The sequence below is a fragment of the Bombyx mandarina genome, chromosome 05 (genome assembly GCF_030267445.1).
Source record: "Bombyx mandarina strain Sakado chromosome 05, ASM3026744v2".
NCBI lineage: Eukaryota > Metazoa > Arthropoda > Insecta > Lepidoptera > Bombycidae > Bombyx > Bombyx mandarina.
In genome coordinates this window covers 14361327-14378996 of record NC_143212.1, presented here as the reverse complement: position 1 = coordinate 14378996, position 17670 = coordinate 14361327, and the positions used below count along the sequence as shown (strand labels likewise).

General features: G+C 37.2%; 2 protein-coding genes across 2 annotated transcripts; both read left to right on the top strand.

The window, feature by feature from the left end:
- Positions 1–65: 65 nt before the first annotated feature.
- Positions 66–5830, top strand: LOC114242865 (phospholipid scramblase 2). The gene is made up of 7 exons (XM_028174164.2): positions 66–326; positions 829–885; positions 1203–1340; positions 1717–1934; positions 2212–2379; positions 5190–5339; positions 5704–5830. Exons 1-7 carry the CDS (start codon positions 254–256, stop codon positions 5758–5760), a joined length of 861 nt encoding a protein of 286 aa, XP_028029965.2. The 5' UTR covers positions 66–253; the 3' UTR covers positions 5761–5830.
- Positions 5831–5911: 81 nt separating this feature from the next.
- Positions 5912–15400, top strand: LOC114242776 (ankyrin repeat and MYND domain-containing protein 1). The gene is made up of 15 exons (XM_089727511.1): positions 5912–6431; positions 7044–7217; positions 7959–8150; positions 8517–8717; positions 9224–9411; positions 9990–10110; positions 10902–11085; positions 11162–11669; positions 11772–11940; positions 12021–12224; positions 12304–12543; positions 12767–12896; positions 12983–13175; positions 13859–14192; positions 14917–15400. Exons 1-15 carry the CDS (start codon positions 6288–6290, stop codon positions 15076–15078), a joined length of 3144 nt encoding a protein of 1047 aa, XP_089583637.1. The 5' UTR covers positions 5912–6287; the 3' UTR covers positions 15079–15400.
- The last annotated feature ends 2270 nt before the right edge of the window (positions 15401–17670 follow it).

Here is a 17670-nt window from a genome sequence, read left to right as displayed (position 1 = left end):
ATTGTCTATAGAAAACAAAGTACACTAAATGTGAACGATAATGAAGCGATGTTAATGATTACGTTTGTGCACTCAACGCTACACAGTATCGACGTGCGGCTATAGATAGTGCTGAATTATCTTTTTATTGATAATTCGATAAGTGAACAAGTGCAAAACGTGGATGTTGTAGTGGTAAAACATATTCATAACAAACAACATCTTTGTGAAAATTTTACAAACAATTGACAAGAATTCGCATCTGCTGCTATAGATGGATCTGAAAGTGTTTGATCGTGAAACTGGAGTGGGCGATCGAGGAATCGATAATCCAGCTGCCACGGACGGTATTAAACCTTTTTGTAATCAAACAGATTAACTCAGTCAATTAATTTAGTACTAAAGATTGTTAAGGTTGTACCGTGTAAAATTTATTTCCCTTATTTAGGATATACCAAATATATTTATTTAAATAGCGATAGATTTCTTACTAGTTTCGTTACACAATAGAAAAAGTGTTTTGTAAAATCTTTTTAGGAGTTACATACATTTGTATTGAAAGCTGTAGGTGTTGTGTTTACCGCCACTCAGTGACTCGAGCAATTCCAGAGGCACAACCAAACTGCTGCACACCACGGAAGCTGATTTAAAAGAGTTCTAGATTCGATCACATTTATAATGAAAATCGTAACTCATTGCCGCTTACTAAAATAGATGAGAACGTTCTAGACATATATAATCAAGGGCCCATCGACGGAATTGGTCTATGCGTAATACCAGGACGTGAGTGTCGCCGTCTTCGTCGTCTACATAAAAAATGACAACAATAATATGGAAAGATAATTTCAGATTATGGATCCCACGTAAGACCTGATTTGGTAATTAGCGTTCAGCCGCAATCACATGGTGAGTTTTCAAATACTGTTTGACATTTAAAATTACGTTTTAAATTTATTGTGGAGAGCCATTATTTTCTAGAAGAAGCCACATATATTCAAATGCAAGAACTGTTTTAAAAAAAAAACAGAAAGCTAGTTAATACTCTTTCTAACATTGTCGATCCCAAAGACTACTGCGACACAGAAGCTGGTGATTATCAAACCTCCACGCATTAACGTTATAGTTTATTTTATACTAATAAACTTAAATTGAATTCAAACCTAAGTTGTATTCAGTTTAAAATTTTACATTACGAAACATAACAATTACCAACAAACTTAAAGGAACTCGTGCAGAATTACCAGTGACCACAGTCAACTGGCGCTCCAACCCTCGAGGTCAGTTCATCCCGGTACATGGATTGGACTTTCTAATTGGAGTTTCCAGTCTTCTAATACAACAGACCGTTGAGCTTGATGATCGTAAGTGTATACATTTTTATGACACATTGAAAAGAGTGCTGGATGTGAGAGGCTCAGTGGTGTGGAATTGGAAGAACCTATGTCCAACAGTGGACTGCTGATAATGATGATGATGGTGATTGAAAATATGTAGTATTTTTGAGAAAGATTTTGTTTAGCCCATATTATTGAACGTAATTGTAATCATGACGGAATTCTATTACAAATACGTGAATTCTGTAGTGCCGCTAATGTTAAAAACCTTTAGTTCACTACTTTGGTAATATCGTTCCGGAATAGTCTTAGATTTGATTTTTCCAAGTTGTCATAAAATAGAATTTAATTAGAGTAACCTAATAATCATTTGGCTTCGAAATAAAAGTTGACGCTTTTTCAGTGACTTCAAAAATAGAATCGGAGAATCGTTACATAGTGAGGGTACCGAATGGAGAAGCTTTGTACATCGGCAATGAAGTGTCGTGTCCAACCCAGAGATGTATCTGTGGGAATGGTCGAGCCTTCATGATGCATCTTCATGACAACACGAGGCAAGAGGCCATGGTGCTGAAGCGAAGATTGGCGGGGGCATCTTGTTTGTTGCCTTGTCGACTGCAAGTGAGTTGAAGCTAATTCTTTAGTGGAAGACGTTAACAACTTTCGGCCTATAAATAGAGAAAGTCTAGACGTCTGACAAAAATTTAAAAAATATATAAATGTACAAAAATTTTTTAAATGTAACCAAATATGAACAAAGCATACTTTATCTGAAGCTACCGTTGGAAGTCAGAAATTCCATTAATATTCGCACTACGATTTAACTTGATGAAATGTTATCAAATTTAATCAGTCAGATCAGTCAATCAGAGTCAATCTTCAAAAAACTGTCTTTCAGGAAATGAAAGTGATAACGCCTCCAGGCGACTACGTGGGACGTATCCAACAAAGCTGTACATGGATGATACCAGAATACCGGGTTAGGGACGCCAACGACCAGACCCTGTTCATTATTGAAGGTCCAACCGTATTGAAGAGAAGCGCTTTGATGTTATCCGAGTTTAAGGTATGGTAAATTATTTAATTGAATTGTCCCACATACCATACAAAAAATTTATTCTTGTCCTTATCCCACATTATGTGGGTGGGGCGCAGCATGTCTTCTTAATATGCTGCACAGGAATTTATCATATTTTTCAAAACCGAGCGTCTGCCTGACGTCAGCCTTCCTGGAGTTATATCTCCAGTAGTACAACCATTATATTGCTGATAATTGCTTTTTACTGCCTTCATAATAAAAAATATATCTAAGCGGGCCTAGGTAACTTTGTTGGCGCACCCTTATTAGATTAGAGAATAGTCCATTTTCCATTTACATTTGTATCCATTTACTTTAAATTCATCTTTATTTAATATTCTAGACAACCGAATTGACGGCCCACCTGGTTTTAAATGATGTCCAATAAATATTACAAAGCCAATTCGACCAAATTATTTTTTATTTATCTATATTATTAATACGTGAAGCAAAAACTTTGTATCCCTTTTTATGAAAATTGTGCGGACGGAAGAGTATGAAATTTTCCACACTTATAGAGAATATAGAGAAGAAGTGCACAATGCTAATTTTTTTTTTTAAATAATGCATAAATGATACATTAAATCAATAAAGAAAACATTACACACACTACCATGTATTTGTCGCACACACGCATGCATATTATTTATTTATTGTCAAACTTTTGTTCTTGACGTCTGTGGTCAAATTCAGAATAGATTAAATATTGTTTGTCTTTATTAATATTTTTCTATAGTGTAGTCTTGGCGAAATTTGTGATTATAGAAGTATAATAGTCTTTGAAAATAGAATCATAAAAGTGTACAAACTTATAATTTCAATTAATTATAGTCGAATTTCGACTATTGGGCGACCACTAGTTTATTTAGTTGCACTAACAAGGTGATCATCAATACAAAACATTGACAAGTTGACAGTACGTACTTAACATGGCAGATGTTTACCTCAATTATTGGTGCAATCGACAGTACAATAGTTGACAACAACATGAAATTAGAAAAGTAAAATAAAAATACAATGAGTAATTTCAAGAAATATGAAACACAGAATAATACTTAGTCACTCAGCATCACAATATTTAATATCTACACTTATAAGAAACTAAAACTTGATTAAATTTGTTAAATTATGGTGGTTATGGTTTAATTATGGATTAGGTTATATTTCGTTGGGAAATAGTCCGCGCCAGATTTATAGTATACTAATTAATATTAGTATTAATACGATACATATTATTATACAGAAAGCCGCAAATCTACGCATTGAGCATGGAGCATCTCTCAACTACTCAACCTACCCGAAAATCACGGCTTCTAACAAAAATTTAAATAACACTCAATTCAATAAAACGCATTATTTATTTTCAAAGTTTCTGGTTAATATTTAATTAAAAGATTCAGTACATAAGTCTGTTAATTTCTGTGTGATAAAATATAATCGTATCAAGAAATTCACAACATTTCTCACATGAAATATAGGTTACATGCGTTTCTAACAAACGTAATCTTTAACATCATCTTTCACATTCCACAATTTTATCTACGATACGATAAAGGTTACAATCCATTGTATTACATATGTACATATATTTTCTATAAGCTTTACATATTAACTGATGAGTCATTATTTTAACTTCTCCAGAAATAGATCGTATTATCTTACAAAATACTAACTATATGTACATTGTACATTGCCGTAGACTTATGGATAAGAAGCCCGCTATACTCGTATCAAGCGATGTGACTATAACCGTTATGAAGCGTTATTACTGGTAACCAAACATTGCTGATCCTGCGAACCGAATGGTAAACAGTCGATGTCGCCCAAAACCCGTAATTTCGGATATTCCCGATCCACTAGCATTTTTCTAGATACCTCAAGCACCGATCATCGTTCTCGTCGAACCCGTCGCTTGCGACAAAGGGCTCAGCGAGTAAATTAACTCTCACACAGACACAGCCACTGAGTTTCTCGAAGGATCTTCCCAGTGAGTCGCGTTTCGGAACCGGTGGTAGATTCTGCGAAGCACTGCTCTTTCTAGGGTTAGTGTTAGCAACGTCGTCAGGTTTGAGCCCCGTGAGCTCATCTTCTTGTTAGGGCTACGCTGAAATGACCTCTCAATGCCTTCAGCTGAGATAGGAAAAAAAAAAAAGTAACTGAAACAGAGGGGTTCACGCTAATCTAAATTAAAAATAAATCAATTAACAACAAAGTAGTTAAATAAAAATAATAGAATAATAATAATTTATAAATGATAAAAAAGGTGTGAAATAAAAGCTTTTTGATTGTTATTTAATTTTTTTACTGGTAAGTTCTTGTGGTAAATACTTTTTGTAGCTCGTGTGGGTAGACAGTGTCAGCATGCTTTTTTTTTCGGTCAGGCGCCCCTTGCACTCTCTCACCCGACGTCCGATTTCCGGCCGGGGTCAGAAACTAAGCAGAGTAAGGGGTTCCGCGGGTCAACACTCTAACCATACTCGCGGCCCCACTCCTGGTACGCCCAACTGACGGGTCATCGAGGTGTTAGTCGATGAATTTACGGCGGCCATCTCAGTACGGCTGCCCGTCAGGCCGCCCTGGGCGTTGCCATTTGTGTTCCGCAATACTCCGCTGGAGATATCCTGCCTATTTATGCCACGAAGCAGTCATGCGGCAGTATCTACGTTGATATCTCTATAGACTTCGATAACTACTTAAAGATGAGCCGTCTGCTCGGCTACCTATCCAGTAAAAAAAAAAAGATAATTTTACAATACCGTGTTTTACAATATTGTTTAAAAAAATCATTTCTATTACAGATTCTGACTGCCGATTCCTCGAGAATCGTGGGACGGATAGCCCACGGCTGGGATCGTAATCTCGTCAGCTTCGCGACAACTCTCCAAATCCCTGATACAGCTGTACAACCTAAACATAAAGCATTGCTACTGGCCGCTACGTTTTTATTGGTTAGCTTAAATTTCGATCCTGATGATAGGTTTAGATCCACGTTTTTTTCCTCCCTATACTGGTAATCTCGAGAGGTTATGCCAGCTTAACTAAACGAGTACGTGAACTCACGGAGCTCTAACCTGGTGAAAGGCCTAACTTGAAATTTAGCGGTTACTGAAGACCACAGACAAACCAACATATATACTAAATAATTTTACGTCAGTTCTTTTTAGCTAATAAGCTTTGTAAGATTTCACCCACAGCTTAATATGTACTATCCTAGCAATAATAACATCCTATCAAAAAATATTGAATATCATTTAGCATTTCAGCTATCCAAAAGTCTGGTCCATTCCATTTTGATTCTTCAATTTTTTACAGGAGTACACATATTTTGAAAGAACAAAATCGAGTTGTACGAGATGCCTTTTTTGCTGAACAAAATGTCCAACACACGCTGCATTATTTTTTTATATATTTTTAATAAAAAAAAAACACATTAAGCACATTGTTTCGTTGTTATTTGTTTGTTATAATAATAGCTTTAGATGATCAGGCTCGGTGAAGTGATGATCTGTGCAGGAGCTGGATGAGAGAAGCCGAGGTTCGTGCTCAGTGGCGAGCAATTGGAGAGGCCTATGTCCAGCAGTGGATTACTGCTATAGGTATATATGATGAAGGTGTATATGATGATGAAATGCTTATAGAGCATTTAATTATAGAACAATGCATATATATCGTCGTGTTGTTACAAAAACTACCTTCATTTAGTGAAAAAAACGCGTCTATTTATGCAGAAACCTAGATTAAATCCTCGTCATAGCCGGTAATATATTGTCTTTGCAATTCTATAAATACGATAGTTTGTGAAAAGCAATGTCAATGTCAAAATTCAATTTCGTTTCACCAGTTATCCTTGAAATCCTTCAATCGGAAATTTACTATTATTTTAATTTTTATTAATTATGGGGTCATTCAATAAATTGACTGCACTTATTGATGTATTTACGACTAAAGATAAGTGCTGGCCATATGTTCAATATTATATTGGAGATAAAGACAAGCATCAAAGGAGCGGATTTGGAGAGAATCATTGGAGTGGTGCAATAGTAGAGTATTAAATATATTTAACAATACTCATAATGATTAAAACGTTTTAAAGAAACGAAATTAGCAATATATAATACAATTACTTTATCTTACTTTATTCTCCTTGCAGATAAGTTTATTTTAAGAACATTTGAAATAATAGATCAATATCTTTAAAACTCAATCTCAATTGGTTAATGTACTATATGAAGTTCACAGTCACATTCTTGTAGCACTGATTTATCAAAGTATCTATACACATCATACTTATACACTTGATACTTCTTCAAGGTATCTTCAAACAAAGGCTTTTAAGCTTGAACATTATATTCAGATTGATTTCCAATCAAAATGTTATCTTAGTGCCAAGGATTTTATTATCTACTTTTTGAGTAGCTGCGTCAGAGAGATCGTAGGGTACGACAGCTGGTGGATCGATATAATTGAGAATCTAGTCCAATGTCTCATAAGTGCGTTGCGGCGTTCATGTTATCATTTATTCCACTGCCCATCTTAGATGAATCTATGTTCGTCTACACTCTATGGAAAATTCTAATATTTACTTTATTACTTCGTTCTTCGTCTTCCTAGTAAGATATTAAAAAAAAAATTAATCTAAAATTACTTTCTAGTCTCTTGAATGCTATATAGGCCGATTTGTAAAAAATACTATGCACGGAATGGGCGAATATAAATGGCAGCATCAAGGTCCGAATGATATATTTGTTAGCTACGAAGGATATTTTTACGCCAATACAATGCATGGATACGGCACTATGTCATATGCAGACGGACGAGTTTTTAGTGTTAGTGGTTTTATTATTTATATTACGACGGCTTCTATTAAGTTCTATCATACGTTTTTCTCGAAATTAAGTTTTGACTTTGCAAAGTTTAATGCATGTGAATGATCGTTCAATTTAGATTCCATATGGTAATGCTACCCTAATATTGCCTTTTCGAATTTCAAATTAACGAAACAAATAAAGGAACAAAATAAAAAATATGAATAATCCAACTACTTGTTTAAATAAAGCCGCTACTTGCTTAAGTTCGTTGGTCACAACTATCGGAACGGAACGCGATGTCTGAATTGGTCGGATTGCTATTTTTTGTTTGTTGTACGCGTCTGCAGTGTACTAATGTTGAATTGTACACTTGCGGTCGTTCCGATGCCAAAAATGTTCTTCATGATTTAAATTGCGCGCCAATTCATAATAAAAATCAAACCCGCAAAATGATAATTTGCGTAATCACTGGTCCACCACCACCACCTATTTCTGCCGTGAAGGAGTAATGTGTTTCGGTCTGAAGGGTAGGGCAGCCGTTGTAACTATACTGAGATCTTAGAACTTATATCTCAAGGTGGGTGGCGCATTTACGTTGTAGATGTCTATGGGCTCCAGTAACCACTTAACACCAGGTGGGCTGTGAGCTCGTCCAACCCTCTAAGCAATAAAAAAAAAAATGTATATATTGTAATATAGCGGTAAATGATACAACTTTTATGCAAATTTATTTTTTGTTCTAAGTATTCGATTTTACAGGGATTATATTATAACAATATGCGTTGGGGGCCAGGTATTGAATCCCATATTAATTTACAAGAAAACGTGGGATTGTGGCGGGGGAGTCAGTTGATTCGTTTGGCCTGGCGACCACCAACACCAAGCATAACCCTGGACCTGACCTCGGCCGCTAATGGAAAAGATTTCGTTGAATGCTCCTACCAAAACCAAGTACAGTTAAGTCTGGTTTTTAAAACTTTCTACAATTCACAATGTATTGGTGTTATGAAATATTTCCTCCTTAAATTTTCACACGGGACTGACGCTTTGAAAAGATGTCTTAATAACTCGTACATTAAAATATGAGTATAACGCATGATTACTTATTGATGGATATTATTATACTTAAGTCATAATATCTGTTAATTTTCCGTTTTGTCGGATTCTTTGTCCGTTATATATTGTTTTGGCCTTATTAGTGTTTTTTTTTTTTAATTAATAGTATTTGAAAGGCAACAAAATCGTTAGCATAATTCTTTACTTTTTTTAAAGGAAGCATTTTTTTTTTAAATAATTAAGACTAATCGTTTTGTGAAGGTTGATGAAATAAATAGTGCTGTAGACTTATTGAAGGATTCCGGGTGTGACCCGTTGCTAGCGTCAAAAATATGGCATAAATTATATCCTAAAAATTGCACCAACGTGAAAAGTGCTGCTTGTAATATTCAACTGTTTGAACGTAATTACTATACTGAAGGCTGTTATTCTTTAGAAGAATTACACGAATGGAATGGTGAGGTAATATTGATTGACTCCGCTTTGATGAGGTAATATTGATTGTTTGAGTTTAATGCTAAACTAGAGACGGGGGGTGAGCTTGTTGCCCTTAAATAGCATCACGGGGCTTTGATGATTTCAACTTGAAGCTTAGAATTACATTGAAGGAACCTCTCGAACACAATCATAATATCGTTAATTTAAATAGAATGAACAGATTGCCAATGGAATTTCTGAGAGTAACGAATGTGCAGTGTAGATATGATTATATATTTTTCAAGGGAAAGGCGTATCGGTGTGATGGCTCAAGGAAAAACAAAAAACCTTTCAATAAACTCATGCCGGGTGTCATAATTATTATCAGTCACATTTCTATTCGAATGATGACTGACAAATTGCGCTCCGATACCAACAGCCTAATACTTATATTGTACAATACATTTTTTAATTTATGTAATTTATTTGACAACATTTTCGTATGACATATAATTTATAAACCTCATCCTAACCTATATTTTGATGTACAGTTATCAGACGCAGAAACAAATCTAGAAATCTATTACGCTTGGAATAATAGTAAAACAATTTTGCACATTATGAAGCATTGCTATAGACATGAAAATCAAAGATCGACTTATAACATAAATATAGCGAGCATACTAAGTGGACAAAGATTATTGTTTAAATCTCCCGGAATACACGAATTAAATTGCAGGTAGAGTATTATTAGCGTCATAAGTTTCACAAGCTGACTAAAAATTGTCAACTGCGTCGTAATCTTATGCCGTGCCATGGACACTGATTTACCAAATGGACTCGTTTACCACGTGCTACAATTTAAATATTTTCAATGTTTCGAATGATTCCTTAAGTTCAAGGTATAATAATAGTAATAAATTATTACTGCGGCCTCTGGTTGCGTAATAACCCCATAGACACAGCCCACTGAGTTTCTCGCCGGATCTTCTCGGTGGGTCTCGTTTTCGATCCGGTGGTAGATTCCGCGAAGCACTGCTCTTGCTAGAAATAGCCTCTCAAGGCTATCAGCATAGGTAGGAAAAAAAAGCGTAATAAGGTTAACGCTGATATAGCCTCTCAAGGCTATCAACATAGGTAGAAAAAAGTTAAATAAGGTTAGGTAAATAATAAAATATTCGTACAAAGTTACCAGAGTATTCTTAAAATTTTAAATTAAATTTACGACCTGACTGTCAGGGATTTAGTTTTAAAAAGTAGTAAAAGTGTCCCACGTTGGAAGTATAAGTAAAGTTTAAATAGCTTCGGTAATTTAAGGACGCTTCTGATGGCCTCTTATCTCGGATACCTTTCCAAAGTAGCTCAACTTGTAATAGAGAGCAACGTGCATCCAGATGTAGCAGATTGTCAAGGGAATTCAACCATTATGTACGCAACTGTAAGTATGAAAATGTCATTAATGAAAAATAAAAACAAATACCTACGATAATCATAAGCGAGGTTTTTTTTTTTTTTAAGGGATTTTATGACCTGGTAACTAAGACCTTTAAGTCATGTCTTATTTTACTTTATTTTCTTAATTTTATGAAAAATGATAATAATATGGAGTGAAATGAAATGAAGATGATTAATTTGAGACATTAATCAACTGGGATGAAATTTAATGAAATGAAATGATATGGGATGAAATATAATCGCAGTAAAATGGTGGTCATTTACTGAGATTTTTTCAGTGGACTTTTTGGAGGAACCTGAGAAGTTACGTCCAGCAGCTTTGTTTCATTTTCCCACATTTGTGCACTTTCACAGATATTAAGCAGTTAATAAACCACCATTATTACACATTTAAACCTGAAGAAACACTAAATAGACAAAATAAAACAAATCACACAACTTCACTCCTCGCGTTCCCGCCAAAAAGTCCATAGCGAGGTATTTATTGAAGTGTTGCCATGTTACACAACGTTTGGAATACTTTCTCGTATTTTTGGTATCCTTCACGGGAGAAGTTCCTTACTTGAGAAAAATGAATTTGGAACTTCAATATTTGTGTAATTTTTAAAATAGCTATAATGCTTTTTTGCCAAAGTTCACAAGTTTGGGTTACGTACGTTTTAGGTGATGAATGATTGTAAAATATATTATTAAGAGTTGTATGAAGATTTCCTTACCCACTTATAACATAAAGTGCTTAAATGTTTGCCTTTTATAAAAATTAAATATTTTTAGGCCGGTGAACAAGTCGAGATAATCCAATTTTTGGTGGAGGCTGGCGCTGACATAAATTGTTATAATGACTCATGTTGTACGCCGCTTGGTTTAGCTTTGATGAAGTTGCTATGTATCCAAAATGATATACCCATATCGACAATAGTTCAGTCTTTATTACCACCAACTTCTACTCAACAGTCATGTTAGTTTTCGTCATTGTACTTTTTTTAAATCTCGCAATAGAATTAACGTTGAAATTGATATCGCACTAAATTTAGGTACAGATAAAATAGAAAATGTGTCGGAATGGAATATTGTGAGAGAGACACCTGCTCTCAGCCCTGGTCGACCTTTTACAAGATCTCCAAGTAAAGTTAAAGCATCAAACACGAAAAAGCTTAAGTCTTCTATTTCACTAAAGGACGCACCGAAAAGGAAACAAGAATTATTGTTTGAAAAAGAAATGAACTCCGACACTAACTCTTTTGAGTCATTTTCTGATATCGAAAGGCTTTATACCAGTATAAACAGTGAATTTATACTAAAGATCGATGATTTATTCCAACAAACAGCCAACAATATTCCATCCTATCTTTTCGAAGTGCGTGATATGGTCAAAGAAGCAATTGAAAACGATGAAGATCATAAAAAAGCGACCGAGAAAAATCCAAAGAAAGCATTGTCTAAGGAATATAAAGTCAAAACGAAATTAAGTAAAGAATTGTTTCCGCAAATAGTTGAAGATTCTTCATCTATCACTAGCGCGGATAAAGTTAAAAAGGCGACGTAATTATGGATTAAATTATGTTATTTTTTTGAGCAGAGAATTATATTCAAGTTCCTTAAACCTTTTTATTAACTTTAAATAACATCTTCGGTTGTTTTCAGTTTAGATAGAATTAAGCTTACGATACTCCAGTTATGTGATAATGGCGCCGATCCTTGCTTAGTGAACTGTCCACAGCCATCCCTGGTAATGGCGATACTCGCTAGTTGTCCGGAAATAATTTCTGAGCTTGTAAGCCGAGGAGCTGATATAAATATAAACTATTCCAATGTAAATAACACATATTTATGTAGAGATTCTGATTTGTTATAAAATACAAAGTTAATACGCACGCTCAATAAAATTTTCAGTTTAGAAATTACACCGCTTTAGACTTGGCAATTTCACTTCCGTTTACATTTGTGAATTTAGAAATGATTCGTACCATTTTGAAAGCCGGCGGAAAGGCAAACCATTTACTGCAAAGTATGGAGTATCCAGAATACGATAATAATGGACCGACATTGTTACACGTTGTTCTTTCAAAGACGACAGAAAGTGATACTGAGGAAGAGGTTTGACAAAAGAGTTAAGCCAAAAACACATGAAAATAATTTTAGTAAAATCAAGATGTTTAATGAAGTTATTTTACAGATACGTGGTCATATTATAGCGCTCCTTCTAGAGCATGACTGTGATCCAACCATTCAGTTCAAAGGGAGGTCACCTGTGGACATTGCCCTTTCAAAGAGTTTGGATATTTTTGATATATTTGTAAAATCACCGAAGACCAACCTTAATACTATTATTAATAATAGCAATCAAAATGTTCTAGTGAAGTTGTTTGTCGCAAATTTTTGTAATACTTTATCATTGACGGATAGATTACAGATCGTAAGTGTTGTAATTATTATCGATCATCTTAAAATCGTGGTGACCGTTGTAACATTGCAAATTACAAATAGGTACCTTATTTTTACGTTATTAGGCCATTAACAAAACTGAAAAGGTATGTTTTAACTTTCTTTATAAAAATATTCGGGCGTCAACTCTTTCTTATAAAATTAAAAATAATCATGCATCTGTTGAATCTATTTCATATAAGCACTGCTTTCAGTTAACGAATTTAATGCAACGCGGCGCGAACCCATTGCTGGAATGTTACAATGGCTCTGAAAAATATCAGAATTTATTTGTTTTTGCAAATAAAATTATGGAAAATTTTGAATCGCAGCCGAAACAGCACGGTGTGTACTAACTGTACTTTAGAACCCTAATAAACTATATAACGTTGACATCTATGAATGTCTCATTAATTATTATTTTTAAATAGATACAAAAACGAAGAAAGCTGATAAACTCAAGAAAGAGGACAAGCTAGCTAGTAAATCTTTAGGAAAATTAACCTCTGACGAAGTTGAAGATTACAAACAAGCACTACAGTTGGTTAAGGAATACGCCAGATATTTACATATCACGTGGATACAGATAAAACTGGTTAAGGAATTGTCAGACATAGTCCAAAGGTATATATAACATTCGTGACCCAAACAAAGACGGTGTTTGGTTAATTATTTTTCATTTCGAGGAACAAAAATTTTTGCAGTTACGCTGTAGCCTAGACATTTCGACTTCTGCGAGTGCACCATCTCGCAGACGGAGGCGGCGTGGCGCGTGAGAGACGCACAAGCCCGACGCCGTCGAACGGGGGCAGGGAGGTGGATCTCGTCCAACGGTGGTTCTAATCCAGTGGGGTATTCCGTAGGATAACCCACTCTAACCAGCGCTATCTAGGCGGGCTTCGGATAACCTGCCAACCAAGAGGACTGGTGGTCACGGCGCCGATGACTGCCGGTCCGGCGTCCCGAGGGGAAGAGTGATGGGAAAGATATACTCCGTACTAAAGACTTCACTTTCCCCCCTTTGCCTTTTCATGAATTCTGACTCATGCGAGGTTCAGACGTGGGTTGTTGAGCGACAGGAGGTTTTATTCAGTTCGACTCCGACATGCCCCGCCCCCATCCCCAGTGGAGGGCGGAAGTCCGGCGACTTCCTCCTGACAAAAAAAAAGATATTTGTTTTCTATAACAAAAACTGCTCATGCTTTTCTTTTTTTCATGCTCATGCTAAAGCATGGGCAAACGTAGTACCCGCTTAGAGTAAAATACAATTGCTGATTATTGTACAACAATTTAATCTTCCCCTTTAGATATAAACACCGACACTGGAGCATGATCATTAAGGAACATAAAAATTGGAAACAAATGAAATTATGGGTAGCAACACGAAGATGTTTGGAGATATGGAACGTTTTAAGAAGTAGTCAGAAATTTATAAATGGGAAGAATATTTTAAAAAAACTTTTGTGCATTGTTGAATTTTATAATGTTACGCCATTTGGAAAATCATTAACAAAAATAACGGCGGAATTAAAAGACAGCGTAGAAAAACAAGTTAAAGGAATTCTACATGAACAAAAACTTAGTAAAGTGATGTCAGATTCCACGTTGTCTTATGTTGCATTTGAGCTGAAGGAAGATGCAGTTAGTTTTTTTTTTAGCTAGGTTTCTTCTCTATTTCACGGGGGCCTTGAGGAGCTGTCAAGGGTGACACGAACATCTTCTTTAAGCAGATGGACGTAATTTCGTAGATGATGAAAAAATCCTTTGATGAACACTCAACAGCTATTTTAAGTATATTAAAGTAAAGTATATTAAGTAATTCTAGGCGTAAGGGCAGATGTTAGCAGTCTCCCAGGCCCCGTGAGCTTCGTGAAGCAATTTTTTATTTATTTATTGCTTAGTTGGGTGGACGAGCTCACACCTGGTGTTAAGTAATTACTGGAGGCCATAGACATCTACGACGTAAATGCGCCACCCACCTTGAGATATAACTTCTAAAGTCTCAAGTATAGTTACAACGGCTACGCCACCCTTCAAACCGAAACACATTACTGCTTCACGGCAGAAATAGGCAGGGTGGTGGTACCTACCCACGCGGACTCAAAAGATTGATTTTTATTACACGATGTTATTCCTTCACCGTGGAAGTCAATCGTGAACATTTGTTAAGTACGTATTTCATTAGAAAAATTGGTACCCGCCTGGGATTCGAACACCGGTGTATCGCTCAACACGAATGCACCAGACGTCTTATCCCTTAGGCCACGACGACTTCAAGCCCATTGAGGTTATCAGCAGTTGGTAGACAAAAATGCCTTAGGCATGCTATTCTCCAGATTGAGGTAATTTTACAATAATGTTTTAGGATCAATGTTTCAAGGTCTGTTTTGAATGTGCAATGCCATTTCAAGTTGAAAGAATCGAATGTTCATGTTGTAAACTTGTTTCGTTCTGTTGCGAAAATTGTGTCAAAGTAAACAAAGAATGCATTAATTATCATCCTTGTATTGCTATTGTGAAGAAGTAAATGGATGAAATAAAACATTTCTACGGTATTTTCTTTAATCAATTCAAAATCACGTGCAAAAAAGTATGTAAATTTAGGCAAATAGTAATATTGTTGTAGAACAAAATAATATTTCATCACTATTTATGAGGTAGGTACCTAATATATTATAATGGTAGCTTACTACCCCTCTATGATCGGTAAAATTCTGTAGGTATAAGGTGAGAAAGTCGCATGATGTAGCTTAACGGATTCAAAATTTTTGATGTACTTTGTAAATTCTTACCATTTTATTGAAACATTATTTCTTTTTATTTCATCTTTTGTCGTTTAATCAACTTAATTAATCTGTTCCATTTTAATTTTTTAATAAAACAGGCATGGTGGTCGTTTAGAACAATAGATTAGTCTGTACAATAACATGGACTCTCCTGTTTAAAAAAAATCACTACCATTGTTGGGAATTTCTGTACATTGGTGTTCAACAAATATAGCTATGTATAATATCTATGCTCAACATTCAATATTTAAATCAAATAATACCCATAATACGATTTGACTTTTTGACGAAAACGAGAGGAGCGAAGCTGTGTGAATTGTTTTATTTTGTTAATTTCGGTTATGTTACTTAGTTTATGAGGAGGCAGTCTCCTCCCGGTGATGGTCACGGGGCGACCTAAGGGGGTTGAGGCTGCGCCGCACGCTACCGTCACTCTAGCGCGCTGGCACCAAGAGGACGGGACGGCGCGTCGGCGGCTGCGGACTGCAATGCGGTCCGCATTTTCGTCATCGCTGTCGTCGCCGAACATACTGTGGAAGAGCAACCCGGTCGGCGGTGTATCGCGTTCCGACCCGGCAGGCTGGTTCTGGCCCAGCGGGATATCCCGGAACACCAGCGGCATCGCCTGGGCGGCCTGGTAGGGCCGCCGTACCGCGGAGACCGACGTCGTTGGTCGTCGACTATCGCCTCGACGACCCGTCGGTCGGGCGTTCTCGGGGTGGCGCCGCGTGTCTGGTTGTAGTGTTGACCACGGGAATCCCCCTACTCTGACCGGGTTCTGACCCCGGACGGAGATCGGACGTCGGGTGTAAGAGTGCAGGGGAGTCGTTTAGTGGGTGGGCCCTAAAATCCTTGGGCCCGCGATCTGCTCTCAACACCTGCAGATCGTTGAGTCTCACAAACCCCGCGCGCCACCTAGGCGCGGGGACCTCGTAGGAGGATCGGCCCCAGGCCCAAAAAAAAAGGTTATTCAGTTTTAAATGTGTACAAACAGTGGTTATTAAACCATTCAGTATCTGTAAAAGTGCACAGATGTGGGAAAATTAAACAATTGATATTCTCAAAATAATCAATTCTATCTTATTTCGCTTCATATCATTGTTCATAAAACCCTGACTTAAATGTCTTGTTAAAAATCTATTAAATCTTAGAAGAAAAACCACTTCAATTTGATGTTTCATTTCAACTTTCAGATTCTGCATTTTTTTTTACCTATGCTGATAGCCTCGAGAGGCTATTTCAGCGTAACCTTAATTAATAGGTGAGCTCACAGGGCTCAAACCTGACGACGTTGCTAACACGAACCCTAGCAAGAGCCGTGCTTCGCAGAATCTACCCCCGGATCGGAAACGCGACCCACAGATGAGATCCGGCGAGAAACTCAGTGGGCTGTGTCTGTGGGTTAATTTACTCGTCGAGCCCTTTGTCGCAAGCGACGCGGCGGGTTCGACGAGAACGATGACCGGTGCTTGAGGTACCTAAAAGCACCGTTAGTGGATCGGAAGGATCCGAAATGACGTGTTTTGGGCGACGTCGACTGCTTTCCATTCTATCCACAGGATCGAGAATGCTGCATTTTTTTTCCTACGTTTGCTGATGCCCTTGAGAGGCTATTTCAGCTTCGCCCTAACATGTAGGGGAGCTCACGAGGCTCAAACCGAAGTGTTGCTAACACTGGCCTTAGCAAGAGCAGTGCTTCGCAGAATCTACCACCGGATCGGAAAGGCGACCTACTTAGAAGATCCGGCTAGAAGCTCAGTGGGCTGTGTCTGTGGGTTAATTCGCTCGTCGAGCCTTTCGTCGCAAGCGACGGGTTCGACGAGGACGGTAACCGGTGCTTGTGGTACCTAAAAGCACCGTTAATGGATCGGGAGGAGCCGTAATGACGTATTTGGGCGACGTCGACCATTTACCATTCGGTCTACAGGATCGGGTATATAATTTCCAGCGACCACAAGAGGGTTCTCATCTCGTGCCGCCTTCTCAAAGCGGCGCAGCTATTATTTTTTTTTTTTATGATTGAGAGATTACTGGTGGCCCGAAGGCCTTTCCAGTTTCACCAGGACAGGTGGGCGAGCAAAGGCTCAGCCAGGAGGGGTGGGATTTGCTAACAGCTGCCCGAGCGCCTCCGAAGGAGACCTAACAACTCAAAAGCAATTGCTTCGCGAATGAATCTACTACCGGATCGGAATCGCGACCCGCTGAGAAGATTCGGCGAGAAACTCAGCGGGCTGATGCATGGGCTAGGTTGCACGTAGACCTCTTTGTAGAGTTCGACGAGTACGGTTACTGGGGTCCCTAAGCCTGCTCCTAGTATTAGAGCTGAAGGCATC

Bases quoted from the DNA above. Each gene is read 5' to 3' on its own strand.
- LOC114242776 (XM_089727511.1), top strand. From the start codon at position 6,288: ATGGGGTCATTCAATAAATTGACTGCACTTATTGATGTATTTACGACT. The intron at 7,218-7,958 runs GTTAGTGGTTTT...TCGATTTTACAG, and splicing joins CAGACGGACGAGTTTTTAGT to GGATTATATTATAACAATAT. The intron at 11,086-11,161 runs GTTAGTTTTCGT...CACTAAATTTAG, and splicing joins AACTTCTACTCAACAGTCAT to GTACAGATAAAATAGAAAAT.
- LOC114242865 (XM_028174164.2), top strand. From the start codon at position 254: ATGGATCTGAAAGTGTTTGATCGTGAAACTGGAGTGGGCGATCGAGGA. The intron at 1,935-2,211 runs GTGAGTTGAAGC...ACTGTCTTTCAG, and splicing joins TGTTGCCTTGTCGACTGCAA to GAAATGAAAGTGATAACGCC. The intron at 5,340-5,703 runs GTTAGCTTAAAT...AATTTTTTACAG, and splicing joins TGGCCGCTACGTTTTTATTG to GAGTACACATATTTTGAAAG.